This window comes from Tamandua tetradactyla, chromosome 1 (assembly GCF_023851605.1).
Source record: "Tamandua tetradactyla isolate mTamTet1 chromosome 1, mTamTet1.pri, whole genome shotgun sequence".
Lineage (NCBI taxonomy): Eukaryota > Metazoa > Chordata > Mammalia > Pilosa > Myrmecophagidae > Tamandua > Tamandua tetradactyla.
This window is the reverse complement of record NC_135327.1, coordinates 102176866-102192916: the sequence shown is the minus strand read 5'-3', so window position 1 is coordinate 102192916 and position 16051 is coordinate 102176866. Positions and strand designations below refer to the sequence as shown.

Sequence of the window (16051 nt, the reverse complement as noted above, 5' to 3'; positions counted from 1 at the left end):
GTTGCTTATACTATGGTGCTTTGATGACATTACCAATTGTTCTCCTCAGGCTGTGTTGTCTAAAGTCTGACAATTCAAAGTGAAAATTAGCTGAGTTCTCTCCTACAGCATGTTAACTTAAACGAAAAATTCTTAGGGTCTCAATTTTAAAGTGGCTGTATTGGTTCGGATTTAAATTCCAAAATGCCTCTCTGACCTTCTCGTGCAATTATTTATTTTTTTTCCAGACGGTTCTTGTTCACACGTCAGAGACAACTCGTCTTAGATATTTCATAGATTTGTTGCTTGAAAAAGGAAAACCGCTAATGCTAGTAGGAAATGCTGGGGTGGGGAAAACAGTCTTCGTAAGTGACACACTTGCAAGTCTCTCTGAGGATTACATAGTGTCCCGTGTGCCTTTCAACTACTATACAACATCTGCAGCTCTGCAAAGTAAGTATTCTTCCTGCTCATAGTCCAGGAACAAGAAAGCAGAAACGGTCAAGCCCTTGGCTTTAGACATTCTTCTTAGGCCTCAGATGAACCTTTACTTATCCCCACCATGGTAAATATCATTTGTTTAAATATTGTTGTAATTTTGAGTTTTTCTATCACTAGTGGCTCTTTTGGGGTTATTACTCTTTAAACTCAAAGTAATTTGGTTCTTTTACATCAACAGTGTCGATTGTTTTCCCTCTCCACAATTTGATTACTTTTAATTGAATGGAGCCCTGGCAATCTAAGCGTCCACTAAAGGAGGGGTATTCTGTTTCCTTTATCAAGTATTTAAGTGTAAAGGGATAGACTGAGGGAATGGCATGCCATGAACTATCAGTTAAATCTTAGAAGCATGGCAAGAGTAATTTTTTTAAAAACTGTCCATCAAATGTATAAATGTCCAGCAAGCCTTTGGAGGAGGTGTGAGCTTATTTGTTGGACACTCATTCATTCATTTATTCTCTTATTCATTTAACAGATACTTATTTCTTGTGGTGGTCATCAGGGATGCAGCAGTGAATACGAAGGCATAGTTCCTTGCCTTCAAAATATTTAGAAGTCTATTTAGAAAAGCAAGTAATTAGATATAACTTCGCAGACACACATTGTTTGGGATTTGTACACCTGACTTTCCCTTAAACATAGCAAAACAAAATCAGGTAGGCAGAAGAAGAGATGTGTTTATTTAGACGCACTGTGGTGTCCACATATGCTGTCCTCCTGGGCCTCTGCACTCCGGTGGCCCAAGAAGAGCAGTGTGTTGAGATTCTTAAGCTGTTTCTGGACTGCCCAGCAAAGGTGATGGCGAGGAAGGACTAAGGAGACCGGGCCCTTGCTGGACTCAGGGACCCCTGTGTTGGTGCGGGCGGAAGGGAGGAAAGTGTGCCCATCAGTGATGGAGCTGTCCCACATTGAGGGCCAGTGTGACAAATGCTGCATGCGCTGAGGTCCAGAAAATGCGGTGCAGTGGGGCCTCTGGCCACAGGAGGTCAGTTAGCAGGAGTGCATAATGCAGAAGGAGACATCCTGAGACACGGTTCCAGTTCTAACCTGCAGAGAGGGGATACCCAAAACCCTGGAGCAGGTGAAATGCACACATGATGGGATGGGGAGAGATAAGGAAAAAAAGGGCATGAGGTTTACATCCTATCAGCGATTGGTGAACATAATGATGTATTTGTTTTAGGAATTCTTGAGAAGCCTCTGGAGAAAAAAGCTGGTCGTAACTATGGTCCAGTAGGAAATAAAAAAATGGTTTATTTTATTGATGACATGAACATGCCTGAAGTGGACCTGTACGGCACTGCTCAGCCCCACGCTCTGATTCGACAGCATGTCGATTACGGACACTGGTATGCACTCCTCTTATTGTGTTCTCTACCAAAGTCTAATGCTCGGTATGGAGAAACATTTTAAAATAGCATTATTGGTGGGCCAGTGGCATGAGGGGGGCGCCAGGTGGAAGTGGTCCCAGTGGGGTGACCCTGCCTCACCCGCTGTGGGTGCTGTGCACAGCCCCGTGTCTCACTGGGGGCTTTCCTGGTGCTCTGTGGGTACTGCACACACGTAGAAGAAAATCATCGTTTCTTCTCTGGAAGGTCAACATTGATAGAATTGATTGCACAAATCTGGTAACATGGCAGAAGATGCCGGTCTGATTAAAGCCAATGGAGAGCTAAAGGTTTTTCTAGATGAGCATCTTAGTCCTAGAAAAGGTGTGGCATGATTAGAAGCTGCTCATCCTTCTACAACAAATACCCTTGGAAAGCAGCTCTTGCCCAAAACCTTGCAAAGCAAGTGGTGAGTGGTGCACCTCAGAGAACTGCAGCACTAATTCCATCCTGTCGGGGACCACTACAGAAAAGGAGAGGAGAATGGCAAGGGTCTGGAGCATTTTTCCATGAAGGCTTGTGAGAAGGTTCAGAGGAGAGGAACCACTTCATATAACAAAGTGGCAGATGGATTGGTCACAGAGTTCAGTGCTGCTGATAGCCATTTTGCCAAATGGGTTAGCTTATGACCAGAAGAATATGCGACAACAAGTTTACGACACCTTAGATGTCTTAATGGCCGTGAGCATTAGCTCCAAGGAGAAGAGAGAAATCATGTGGATTCGTCTGCCTACTAACTTAGCTCAGGAATGTCAGAAGTCAGAGGTAGAGAGAGAAGACTTGAAGGAATAAAATAGAAACAGTCTCAACTACAAGAACTTATTCTACAACAAATTGCCTTCAGGAATTTGGTGTGGAGAAACCACAAAGCAGAGTGACAGGCCAACTGGCCGCCTCCATCCAAGTCCATTATCATGTCCCGTTCACCATCGTGAACACCAGCGAGAAGACAGTCACTGCCTGCAGAATTTCTAACAACATATTTGGATAGCCATTTAATTTGGACAGCATGTTTGAAACCCACAATGACATAGAAGTATTAAAGAGATTGGGAATGGCTTGTGGACTAGAATCAGGAAGCTATTTAGCAGAAGACTTCAAAATGGCAAGAAGTTTGGTATCTAAAGCTCTGGAATGTTACACGGCAGAAATGGCGCAGGGATCAAACATCGGTTTGTCATATCACCAGGTTCAACCTCAAATGGCGCAAGGCTTTCTGCCAGTAGCTTGACCAGTGGTGCCGATGGGACAGTGGCCATGAGCTCCAGCGGGTCTCTGTGCAGTGGTCCCAAGTCTTCTGTTGGGGAAGGTGATGATGATGCTGGTGACAACTTTAATGACATTGGCAGTAAAGACTGATTTTCTAGGCTCGTAGACTCCCCTTCACCCTTCAAATTCTGCTTCAGGAAAAAAATTGTTAGGGAAGAGAAACTTAAAAAAAAAAAAAAAGTGGGATTTTTTTTCCTGTTTCTTTTTGGCCTTCTCTCAAGGCGATATTGGTAAGCTACTGAATTTAGACACGTACCTCCAATAAGCAAAGAAGGATGGTTTTTCATAGGATATTTTTAAATGTGTGGTTATGTGTGTTGACGCCAGTGTGCTGATGTAGCCTTTAGTTACTTCTTAGGGTTTTGTGTTTTCAGTTTCTATTTTTTTTTTTAAATTCAGGATTCACTTTTTTGCCCCTTTAACAATTTTTGCTAGGTTTGTTGAAGAAATTTTACTTCATCCACATTGATGAAAATAAAGTGCTTCCCTCTTATGGAAAATGGTACACTGAATGGCCATTTATTTGAAGTGTGTTTTGAATGGTGCCGCTAACTGATAGCAAGATTACATAGCCAGTTTTTATTTTGTTATATCCTCAGTGTTCAGAGAACCAAGCACAATAACAAATTTCTGTTTTCTTTTTAAATGTTAAGTGCTATACATTTTATTATTCCTTTATTCTCCCTTAAATTACATTAACTGTCATGATTTCATCAAGTTTATCCTTTTTTCTCTATTTTGCAGCTAATTACAAAGGTCTTTTTGTTTTTTGTTTTTGTTTGTTTGGTAAAAGTTTATTACCATACTGCAGCTGTATAAACTTATCTTGAAGGCTTGGAATGGTTTACTGTTTATGGTAAAATTTGCCTGATTTCTTACAGGCAATGTTTGGAAACTTTTCATTATATAGTTTACATATGTATAAGTCTATCATTTAAAGACACATACTGAAACAAATGTTGTATTTGTTTCATAACCATCTTCCCATAAGCTATTATAAAGTTGAAATAAAAAATAGAGAATATTTTAACAGGTTTGTAAGTCAAAATTTGTCAATGATTTTTAATAGTTCTTTTTTTTATAAAAAGAAAAAGGAATTTCAAGACAGGCAGTAGTCTCTTTTAAAATGTATTCACAAAACAATTAACTGCACAGTTGCTGTTAGCTGCTTGTTCTAAAATGAAGTCTTTTTATTGAAACAGAAATAAGTTTTTCTGTATTTTATGGAATATGAAGAGACTAATTGTTTGACTTGTTTAACTAGGCACTGCTAGTATTTATTAATAAAACATACATGGGCACTTAAAAAAATAGAATTACATTCTCCGGGTCCTTCCTCTCCTGAGAAGCATTTTTATAATACCTTCTGGGTTTACTTTACATCCCCTTTTCATCATGGTGAATGGAATGATTTTCCTTTCTGTCTTAGGAAGATTTGGATCAAAAGGCATTCTGAAAACATAGGTTGTCCAGAAATTGTGTCCTCTTTATGCATCAGCTCACACTACCTCATTTAAGAGAAACTTGACCTTTTTCTGTGGGATGTGAAGATTTGGTAATGCAGAGACTTTACAGTCCATTCCTGCTTTTAAGTACAAGGAGAGCCCAGCCCTTTCCAGAGCCCTCTAGGTTCTGGCATAGACCTGGAGTCACATGCAAATCAATAAGCAGTGAAAGATTGTACTGATTCAGCTCCAGAGCTCGGTTCTGGCATCAGAGGAGCTGAGTGACCTTCTGTGGCCCAAGCTGTAGTTGTTAGGTTTCTCAGCTAAGGCCAGTAAAGCCAACCCTCCAAAGCAGCTGTAAAGATTGAATGAAAACATTTATGAGGAAGTTCTTTATGCACTGGGGGACTTTATTACGTTGCCATTTCCAGCTGTTGGATTTAAGGTATGGTTTTCTGTCTTTCAGGTATGATAGACAGAAGGTGAGGCTTAAAGAAATCCACAACTGCCAGTATGTAACCTGCATGAATCCAATGGTGGGCAGTTTTACCGTCAATCCTAGACTGCAGGTAGGGTGTTGAGTTCTGCTCTCTTCCAAATATCCCCTAAATATCATACTCAGAAACTGTAGAACTTTATTCTTGGGCCTCTTGAGTATAAATGAGGGCCCCTACTGGGCATTCAGTTAAGCCTATAAGCTTTTTAATGATAACAGTAATTACCACCACCACCACCTTTACAGGATACAGCAGTAAGTGCTGCTGATGCACTCAGCTGCGGTCAGCTGGGGATCAGCTAGGTGACTGCTGATCTTGGCTGGGCTCATTCACATGTCTTGGTGTTCTCTGTCTGTTGGCAAATCTGGGCTGGCTTTGGCTGGAGTGTCTGGGACAACATGGCTTCGTGTGTCTCTCATCTTTTAGCTGTCTTGCAGAAGTCATGGCAGTGGTACAAACTCGAAAAACTTCACATGCAAGTGGAAACACACAAGCCTCTGACAGTGACTGGCACACTGTTATTTCCATCTCATCCTTTTGTCTCAAATAAGTCCCATGGCCAAGCCCAGCATCAGGGTGGAAGGCGTACGCACTTACAAGGCAAAGGGAGGGGTGAACATGTGGGACCATTTTAATCTCTGTTTTCTGCAACCCTTATTTTGTTTTTCTTTTCAGAGACATTTCATCGTGTTTGCATTTAACTTTCCATCCTTGGAAGCCCTAAACACCATCTACAGCCAAATCCTTGGTTTCCACTTCCAGCAACAAGCTTTTGCTTCATCAGTTCTCAAGAGTGGCTCCACTTTGATCCAGGCAACGATAGCATTCCATCAGATGATGATGCTTAACTTTTTGCCCACTGCTGTTAAATTCCACTACATCTTTAATCTGAGAGACCTGTCAAACGTCTTTCAGGTACCTTGATTGCTCTATGTTTTGCTTCTTGGGTAGAGGAGTAATTACAGTAATATTAATACTGTTCATTTACAGAACTTAGTGTAAAATTATGCTAAGTATGTTTATGTTTATTCTTTCATTTAAAAATAAACAGGGGGGCGGGCCACGGTGGCTCAGCAGGCAAGGACACTTGCCTGCCATGCCAGAGGACCCGGGTTCGATTCCCGGTGCCTGCCCATATTAAAAAATAAATAAATAAATAAATAAAATAAAATAAACAGGGTTTTTTTTTGAGGTAAATATAGCAGGTTAATTATTTCCATTTTATGAAGTGGTTCCCCTCAGGTTGTATAGTGACTTAGCAATAGAACCAAGGTTATAAGTCTGGACTCCCTATTTTATTTCTTCTGCACATAATTTGAGTGTTTTTTTTAATGCCAAGGAAAAGGAACAATTTGGTCATGGTTTTACATGAAACATATTTGGATGATATGATTTTTAAAGGTATGTCAGGAGCAATTTGGTTGGAATTGACAATTTGCTTACCTGGCAAAAGATTGATGTTAATATATTTGCTTTAGAAAGAAAATTCCCAAGACAGAAGTTAAATTGTTTCTAAAAATCCAATTGAGGTCTACCCATATAAAGTAAAAGTTACTGGAGGGTTAGCTGTGACTTAAAATTCTGTTGTAAAAGAGAAAGTGAATTGGTTAAATGTGAAAGCTTCATAAGATTTATTTACATTTGATTTTTATTTACCTCTTTTATATATATATATATATTTTTTTTTTACCTCTGTTATATGACTTTCTTTTCTAAATATCTTTACACCTGGCCCAAATAGTTAATACTGCATCAGAATCAGCTCCATAAGCGCATGGACGATGGCTTTTCACCTCTATTTTTCTAGCACCTGACATAGAGATTATGTTCCTTATATTGACGAGGAGAGGAGGAGGGAAGGGCGGCCTCAGGTGGAGTGGTATGGGCTGCTGCCTGCTCCCCCTTCATATCGTTTGTCAGCTCATGTGCTCTACCACCCAGGAGCAGTTTGCAGCTTCCTTCTCCACCACCTCCTTGGGGTGCTGCTGGGGGCTCAACTGGCCCTCTCAGCATGGTGTGCGTCTACACAAGTCCGAAGTATAGAAGGCCAGTGCTGTGTGGGGATGGGAGTTCCAGTGTCTTATCTCAAACCCAGATCTTCCCACAAATAGAACTTTGGGAAATTTACTTTTGGTCTCATGTTGTTCTTCTGTGAAAGGAATGGTTAGACTAGGAGACTTAAAGGTTTTTAGAATTTCTATCTATCTATCTATCTATCTATCTGTCTGTCTGTCTGTCTGTCTGTCTATCTATCTATCTATCTACGAACAATCTTGTGACTTCCATGTTAGCTGTTTGAACTTTGGTTTTATCAGCTCAAACCATTAGAAGACATCCTGGGCACAGGTACCCAGGTATGCTATTTGGTTCTAGGAGTGGGTCTTGAAGTACTATCTTGCTGCAGGCCTAAAAATGGGCTTAGAATTTTAAATTTTAAAACTTTCATATCAGAGGTAAAACTGTTAATACATAGGTACTGCTATTTATAGTAGCAATTTTTAACTCAACAAATTGCTAAATTCAGAACATACTTAAATAAAATGTTAAAAAAAAAAAAAATCTTACTATCTTGGCATGCTGCCAGCACCTGAATTAGAAGTATTCTTCCCATTTTTGCCTTGTAGGGCATTTTATTTGCTTCTCCTAAATGTTTAAAGGATCCAAATGATTTAATACGCCTCTGGCTTCATGAATCTTCCCGTGTTTATGGAGACAAACTGATAGACACAAGAGATTGTGACTTGTTCCAGAAAAAAATGGTGGAAACTGCTCATAAATATTTTGAAGTAAGTGTTCGAATGTTAAAGGCTGTTGTTTCCTCTGGCAGCAGCTGATATTGGTGCAGAAGTTAGATGAAGACGTACGTGAATTACGTGGGTGTTTGTGTCACTGAAAGAGCTGTGATTCCAAAATATATCTGGTTTGTATTTGGAAACATTTCACCTATTTTTTCATGAATTGATCGGCAAGTTTTTCCCTTGATAGGCCACTGCTCTGCCAAACAGATGGTTCTGGATGGTTGATTAAGCCACATTTCTCTTGTCCTCATTCTGCAGAGTGTGGACAAGCAGGTGCTGCTCCAGCAGCCCCTCATCTATTGCCACTTTGCTAATGGGGGGGAAGAACCAAGCTACCTGCCAGTGAAAGACTGGGGAACACTGAAGATGCTCCTCACAGAAATGTTGGACAACTACAACGAACTAAATGCTGCCATGCACCTGGTTTTATTTGAAGATGCCATGCAACATGTGTGAGTTGACTAGTGATGATGCCTTTCTCACTAACATATCATTGGGTATATACCTATACACTAGCACTGTTTATCTGGGTCTCCTTAATCACTTTGTTAATTGTTGTTGTTGTTTGACTAGATCATGCCAAGCACTATGAACTTTCAGTTCTTGGGTATTGTTTCTCATGCAGTATAAAAATTTTAGAATATCTTTATTGATGTCACAGTTTTAAGAATGTGTCACATAAGTGCACTGCTTTCTGAAGTACTATCACATCCATTATTTCATTTTATTGCATGGCAACCCTGTTAGGAAAGATGATTAAGAAAGAGGACTATAAGTGAGTTTTCAAAGTCACATAGTTTGTAAGTGGCAGAGCTGAGACTGAAGTCTGTTGTGATTGGTTAAGCAAGTCATATCAAGTACCTACTGCATGTAAGGATATCGACCGTCTATATAGGACCCTTGTGCAATTTAGAGAAGAGGGACACTTTTTTTTTTTTATGCAGACAAACTAGGAAAAGAGACACCTGTCCTCGCATAGAGCTTCTGTGACAAGGCTGTCACTCACCTGAGCAGGACACCTCCATGCAGTGCACAGACTGCTTAATCACCACAGCACCTGCACCCTCAGGCAGCGCTCTGGGTGCTGGGGATACAGCAGTCAACAAGATGACCAGCCTTTTCTCTAATCAAGCTCACAGTTTAGTGATGGTCAATAAAAGAAAATGAAAAAATAAAAAGAGCAAGAAAAATATCAGAAAAGAGATATGCTGAGAAATAACATAGGTTGGGCGCTGCAGTGGGGAAAGGACAAATTTCAGCGAGTAGGCAAATTTGCAAATATGGAATCCATGAATAATGAGGACTGGACAGTTTGTGTATTTCCAGAAACTGACTGTTTATATGTAAAGCAGTAGCATTTAAGGTGGGAGTGAAATGATAAGCAGGAGCCAGGCATGCAAAAATCTGGAGAAACAACATTCTAACCAGAAGGCAGATTTCAGGCAGCCCTGAGGCAGAAACAAGATCGGGATGTTTGAGAAGCAGAAAGTGGCCAGACAGGCTGCAGCATGGAGCAATGGCAGGGGGACTCTAGGGGTAGGCAGAAATGGGCCTTCCTTATACAGGGCATTTCCTTGTAATCAGGGTGAGAAGTTAAGATTTTATTCTAAGTGCAGTGAGAAGCTATTGGTTGGATTTTAGGACGGAAATGCCATGATTTCTAAGTAGTGTCTAAACAGCTCACCATTGCTGCTGCCATGTAGAAGCAGAGTGCCTCTCTCTGTCCAGTACAGCTGTCCTGATATAAGCCACCATCACCTCTTAGTGGTCTTTCTAATAAGTGATATTTGGGCAAAGACCAAAAACATGAAATGTCATTAGAAGGAAGAAAGAAATGGACCAGTAGCCACATCTAATGCTTTTATTTGGATGCATTTATTCCTCTTCCTGCCTTGACATGTAGAGATTTGGACCAGGGTGTGGTCCAAGGGCTCACTGAAGGAGCAGAGCCCAGAATTCTAAAGTCCCTTTATGTAGTCGCCAGTTCTACAGCAGGTAGCATTTGTCAACAAGTTTTCTGCCTTTCTTCATTCTTCCTGCACTTAAAGATTACACTTTTCCTACTTTTTGTGCTCCTTTGCTTAAAAAAAGAGCCTAGAAAAGAAAACTCTTGCTTTTATTTATTTCCTACAAGAGAAAGATGGAGCAAGTTGCAGTCTTGGCAAAAACAAGGCGAGGAAGAATGGAAGGAAGGGAATCCAAGCAGAGAATAATGGGGAGAATTCAGTTTTTAAAAGAGTTAACTCTTCTAAGTGATCAAATGTTTAGGCCAAGTGCCTAAGAGAAATTTTGGAGCCTTCTCCATCATCAGCTGTTGTGAGCAGACTAAATATTGACTGCTGTATTGCTCCTTTGAGGTTGTGATCTTCCGGTCATGAAGACAAAGGAAGTTTTAGATAGAACTTAAGACCGTGGCAGTAAATGGCAGTAAATGAAGAATTATTAGCACTGTTTCTGGTTGGGTTAGTGTACACTGACTGCATATGCCATGTTTCAGGGCTCAAGTGAAACAAATCTCCCATTGACATGAAGGGAAAAGATCTCCCCATGTAATCCTTCAACATGGGGTTCCCAGTGGTTAAAAGGGAAGGCTCATTCTTTGTTGAGGGATTATGAGCTAGAAGCTGAGTTACTCAGAGTTAGAAATGATTGAAGCGTGTGTCCTTGAGCAAGATAGAAAGGGACTTTGCCATAGAGAATCTGATAAGATAAAAACCTCATAGCATACATTGACATGAAATGGAAACCGTGTTTTGCAGCTTGGGATTTCGCTCCCTTCAGAGTAGTTTTATGTCTTTTCCAAGGTTGTTTGGCAGTGTGACCATGTAAAGTAACATTTATTGGGATGACTAAACTTGCAAAAATGGCCTGTCTTTTCAGTTACTAGTCATTTTCAGGAAATGCTCACACTTGCTAGTCCTAGAATAAGCAATCCCAACTTCCTTGTTTCAAAAGCATGTTTAAAAAACTGTCTAGTGGATCATTCAGGGCTTGAAGTTTAAGTTCATTTCAGAAAAGCAGCCTAGAGCAAGCAAGGTGGCATCCAGTATCTTACGTTTGGATATTGTAGTCTCATATTCTGTGTTGTTGTTTTTGCTCATATTTATTACATGATAATATTATATTGTATTGTTATAACAGAACCTATGTTGTGATCATTTTAAAATCAACTTATTCTTAAGTGTAAAATGTAGCGATAATATCAGTAGCTTTAAGCATTCAGAATTTTCCTGGACAGAGTAGAACAAGGGCTGAGTTTGGCCTTGCTGTGTACTTAGCTTTGTGGTTTCAGTAATATCCTCCAGGGAAGGCATTTGTGTGAGGAAAGTAAGAATCACATAAGGAAGCAAGTATTAATGTATATGAAGTAAATCACATGGGAAATGTTCACTGGTCTAAACAAATCCATTCTCTCCAAAGTTACTTGAATTGGGATCTTTCTTACTCATCAGGAAAATGTGAGGTGTGGACAAAAGGCCTCATGTATATTTTCTTTCTTGAATCTTGGTGGAGAGTCATAAGGCGATAAGAGAGTACAAAATACCACTATTCTAGCAAATTTTGTTAGCTGAGCTGTTTGAGGGCAGAGATGCAGGCAGTATCTTTGAATGAAGATGCTGTGAGCGATGACTAAAGGCTCAAAATAAAAACTGGAATATAGTCTCTAAATCTCAGTATAAAATCTAAAAAAAGTTTAAATAAATTATAAATAACCCAAAAAAAAGAAACATGGTCCCAGGGCATTCTGGATTTCATACTACAGTGAATGCTTTCTTTCACCAGTTGTCGTATCAGTCGCATCCTGAGAACCCCCCAAGGCCACGGCCTCCTGATCGGAGTGGGGGGCAGTGGCAAGCAAAGCCTGTCTCGGTTGGCTGCTTACATTTGCAGCCTCGAGGTGTTTCAGATGACTCTGACTGAAGGCTATGGAATCCAAGACCTCCGTGTGAGTAGGTGATGGGGGGCACTTCAGCCTTTCTGTCTGTCGGATAAAGTAGAAGCAGATAGGGAGTTGGGAAAGCCCTTCAAAGTGTTTATTAGAGTTTACCTTCAGCAGTTTTCCCTTCATGCTCAAATTAGAAATCATAAATTCTGATATTTTGGCTCAGGAAATATTTTACTTGCTTACACAAATGGAATTTACTTTGCATTAACCAAACCTGGTAATCCTGTATGATGGAGAGGCAAAAGAAATACTTCCTTTCCAAGTGCAAATGGATTCTTCCACTTTGCATAAGAATTGAAAAACAAAATGCATTAAGAATAGCATGCGCAAGAAACTCACATGGGTTTTTAAGTTTTTGCTTTTTAATCCCAATAGTATTTACAGTTTGTGGCAAGTGCTATTTTAAATAAAAACAACAAAAACCCATGCTTTTAATGTTATTAACCAAAAAACAAATAAATAAGAACTATTTTCAATGAGACAGATAATTACTGAAATGAGCAGACAAAGTTTGCTCACTGCTTGACAAAGTTATCCCTGAATTTATTTTTGCTCTCTTAGAAGGGCACTGTCATTAACTGGCAGCCTATTTTCATTCCCGAGTCTCAGTAAGCCACGCACTTGGTGGGCCTCGTGATATGCCGGAAATGGAGGCAATGCCATGCTCTTTCGTCTTATAGCATGGACACTAGAAGGAAAGTACACGTAAGCGGAGGGAAGGCCTACCCTGCCATTATCACAGTGTCCCTGCTCAATTCTTCCCGACAGCTACACCCACACTCCCAGCCTTGCGTCAGCATTTTAACAAAGCATGAATGATGGCCTCCTCTCCTTACAGGTAGATCTTGCCAATTTATACCTCAGAACTGGAGCCAAGAACATGCCCAGTGTGTTCCTGCTGACAGATGCCCAGGTTCTAGATGAGAGCTTTCTCGTGCTGATTAATGACTTGCTGGCATCAGGTGATTAAACCAGCACCTTTCTTGAAAGATCTTCTCCAATGACAAATTATCTGTAGTTTCAGTGAAATTTAAAGTGAGATAATTTGTCTTTGAGCTGCTCATTGGAGCGGTCTTTGGGGAGAGAGCTATGACTTAACTCACTGGGTGTATTGCTTTCTTGGTCTGCTTATGGACGTGCAGTGCCTTGGAGAGGCCTTGGCTGAAGTAGATGTTTTTCCTACATGTGTGGGTTTAGGGGTGTGTTTATCATAGCAGGTCCCCACGTGTTGTGTATCTTATAAATACAAAAAGAAAAATGGCATTCCTGAGTTCAAGCTCTCGTCTTATCACTTAAGCCAAATGTGTATTTCGTGTATTAGGAAATCATGGTTATTTAACTTGTATGTGATTCAGTTTTCCAATTTGTAAAGTGGTGGTAATAAATACAGCTACCTCTTAGAATTGCTATGAAGATTAAATGAACTAATATTTTTAAAGCCCTTGAAACTGCTTGGGGATAAGGGTTTGATAAATAAAGTAAGTAGCATTTATTGAATACCTAAAAAAAAAAAAAAAAAAGTAGACCCTAAATTTAAATTGTGCTGGTCTTTCTGTAATTCTGTTCATCCCTTTGGGGACAGGAGAAATCCCGGATCTGTTCAGTGATGAAGACGTGGATGAGATAGTTTCTGGAATTCGTAATGAAGTTCGCAGTCTGGGGATGGTGGACTCCAGAGAGAATTGCTGGAAGTTCTTTTTGGCCAGGGCACGGCTACAGCTCAAAGTAAGAAACACTTGCTTTACATAAGAAAACCTGCCATTAGAACTATGATATGGTTATATTTCAAGGTTCATTTTGTGGGTTTGAATTTCAGTTATTTATTTTGTAAAAATAGCACTTTTAAAGGACATTAACATTTTCCCCCATTTTTACATCCATTGGTCCAGAATATGTACCCCTGAGACTTCCCGTGATGCTGAACTCCCACAAAGCTCTGTGCTAAGCAGTGTGTGGGGAGGTTTGATTGAACTGGATGTAGTCTCTGTCCATATAGCATTCACACTGTTAGGGGCACAGGAGCCATCCACAGATCATATAACACAAGACAAATCCAAACGGTGCCATGGAAGTAAAATGCATGAAATGTTAGGGGATTACAGAGGCATGTGGTATCCTTCGGTCCTGCTGGAGGACGTGATGTGCCCTGAGCCAAGTGTCACACACGGTTTGGGATGGATGGGGAAGTGATGGGGCGGGGAGGAACTTTCTGCCAGAGGAAATAGCTTTTATATAAAGGTAGGGGTGAACAGCACAGGACGTGTTTGGAGAAATCTGAGATAGCACTAGATGAATGGAACTTGGAATTCCAGTTGAATGAATGAGGTCAATAAAATTGGGGGAAGTAAGTTGGGTTGAGGCAAGGAGTTTATAAATTATTAAGTGAGCAGTGAGGAGAGGTTTTAAATTAAGCAATCATTTCATTATGTCAGTACTTCAGGTAAAGCAACTAGATAGCATTGCAGATGTCTCTGATGGTAATAAGACAGCGTGTGATTATTTTACCATACAAGGTATAAGATGATAAACACTAAATTAGATTGATAAAATGCAAGTATCATTAACATATTTGAAGAATCTGGTTTACAAGAGCATGAGGCTGCTAGTTTAAAGATTAAACTTTTAGAATGCCGGTTTCTTTCTGAGGAATTAATTGGAATATGAGTTTGAAATGAAAGTTAAGCCCTTGGTGTGCTGGTTTGAATCTTGTGATGAACTCCAGGAAAGAACATGTTCTTTTAATCCATTCTTGTGGAGGCAAACCTGTTGTGGGTGGGACGTTTTGGTTTGGCTATTTCAATTGAGACGTGATCCAGCCCATTCAAGTGTGTCTTAGGCCTTCATTGGAGTCCTTTGTGAAAAGGATAAAAGACAGTAGAAGCCCAGAGACCTTAGAGAGAAATGCTCCAGATATAAAGAAGGAGCCCATGGGAGCTAAGAGAAGACGCCACTAAGGCCAGAAGCTAAACCTGGGAAAGAAGGACTAGCAGACCCCAGCCATGTGCCTTCTGTGTGACAGAGGAACCCCGGGTGCCAGCAGCCTTTCCTCACAAGGTATCCTCTTGCTAATGCCTTAAATTGGACACTTTTGTGGCCTTCAGATTGTAACTTGTAACTTAATAAATCCCTATTGCTTAAAAGCAAACCCATTTCTGGTATATTCCTTTCCAGCAGCTTTAGCAAATCAGAACACATGGACCACGATGCATTGTTAATGGTTGTTCTCTTTTCCTTTCTTTTCATTACCTGCTAAGAACTCCATGAATTATTTTTCTTTCTAAAGAGATTTAGAACTCATCCTTCTTTAGTTTTTTTTTCTTTACCTTTGCATACAAAGTATTGTATCTGATGATACTAAGAGTTTGAATTCATATAAAGACATCATAGGGCTGTTGGAAATATTCTTTCAGCAAGAATTTGAGTATCTGTATCAACATATTATTAACTCATTGATTCAGTGAATATTTATTGAAGACAGAATATGTCCAGAATTTACTTTTTTGTGTGTTCTGCACCCTTAAATAAGATAATATGTGGGAAATTGCTATATGCATATTTCAGATGCATATATATAACATATATATGTAACATGTTTAAAACAATCTCCCACATATTATCTTGTTTAAATTTCACAAGAACATTATAGAAACTAAGATCTAACAATTGAAGCAAGTTGCCCAAAATCATGTAGTTGATAAGAAACCACATCAGGACTTGAATCCAGGTCTTCAAATTTTAAACGTTTCGATTATTTCTTCTGGGATTAAAAAAAAAAAAACCTTTCTCTTTATATGGTGAGAGTATCATTAATAACCTAATCTTAGTATATAGAAAAACGATTTATGTGTAATTTCTGGACATTTAAATAAAGAACTTTTAAAGATTTAATATACACTATCGTTAGTTGCCAGAATTTAGAATAAAGGTGACATTTAGTTAAAGTGTCTTTAATAGATTCCAGGAACTTTGAGTTATGATTTCAAATGGAATCATGTTCAAAATGGAAAAGTCACTATATACTATAAGAAAAAAAAAAAAAAAGAAATTTCTAGACCACATGGGTCCAGCCTCCAACTTTCCTACATATGAGCTGGACAGCATTTGGCCAATCACTTACTCCTCTGGAGGCAATAAGTGTGGCTTCCACACCTCACAGTGTTGTACACGAAGAAAGGGGTATTGTCCCGAGGAACTGTGTATCACAGTACGAGGGAGGTGTTATTTTGAT

General features: G+C 39.7%; 1 protein-coding gene and 1 pseudogene across 2 annotated transcripts in view; both read left to right on the top strand.

Moving 5' to 3' along the window:
- DNAH11 (dynein axonemal heavy chain 11) overlaps positions 1-16051 on the top strand; it is a 424306-nt gene that overhangs the window by 230377 nt on the left and 177878 nt on the right. For both annotated transcript variants that reach the window (XM_077122193.1, XM_077122194.1), the window contains 9 exons: positions 228-432; positions 1664-1829; positions 5049-5151; positions 5755-5994; positions 7704-7865; positions 8136-8329; positions 11661-11823; positions 12662-12785; positions 13406-13548. In XM_077122193.1, the coding sequence (XP_076978308.1) occupies positions 228-432; positions 1664-1829; positions 5049-5151; positions 5755-5994; positions 7704-7865; positions 8136-8329; positions 11661-11823; positions 12662-12785; positions 13406-13548 (1500 nt within the window). The remainder of the gene's footprint in view (positions 1-227; positions 433-1663; positions 1830-5048; positions 5152-5754; positions 5995-7703; positions 7866-8135; positions 8330-11660; positions 11824-12661; positions 12786-13405; positions 13549-16051) is intronic.
- LOC143685782 (transcription factor Dp-1 pseudogene) lies at positions 2114-3227 on the top strand (annotated as a pseudogene).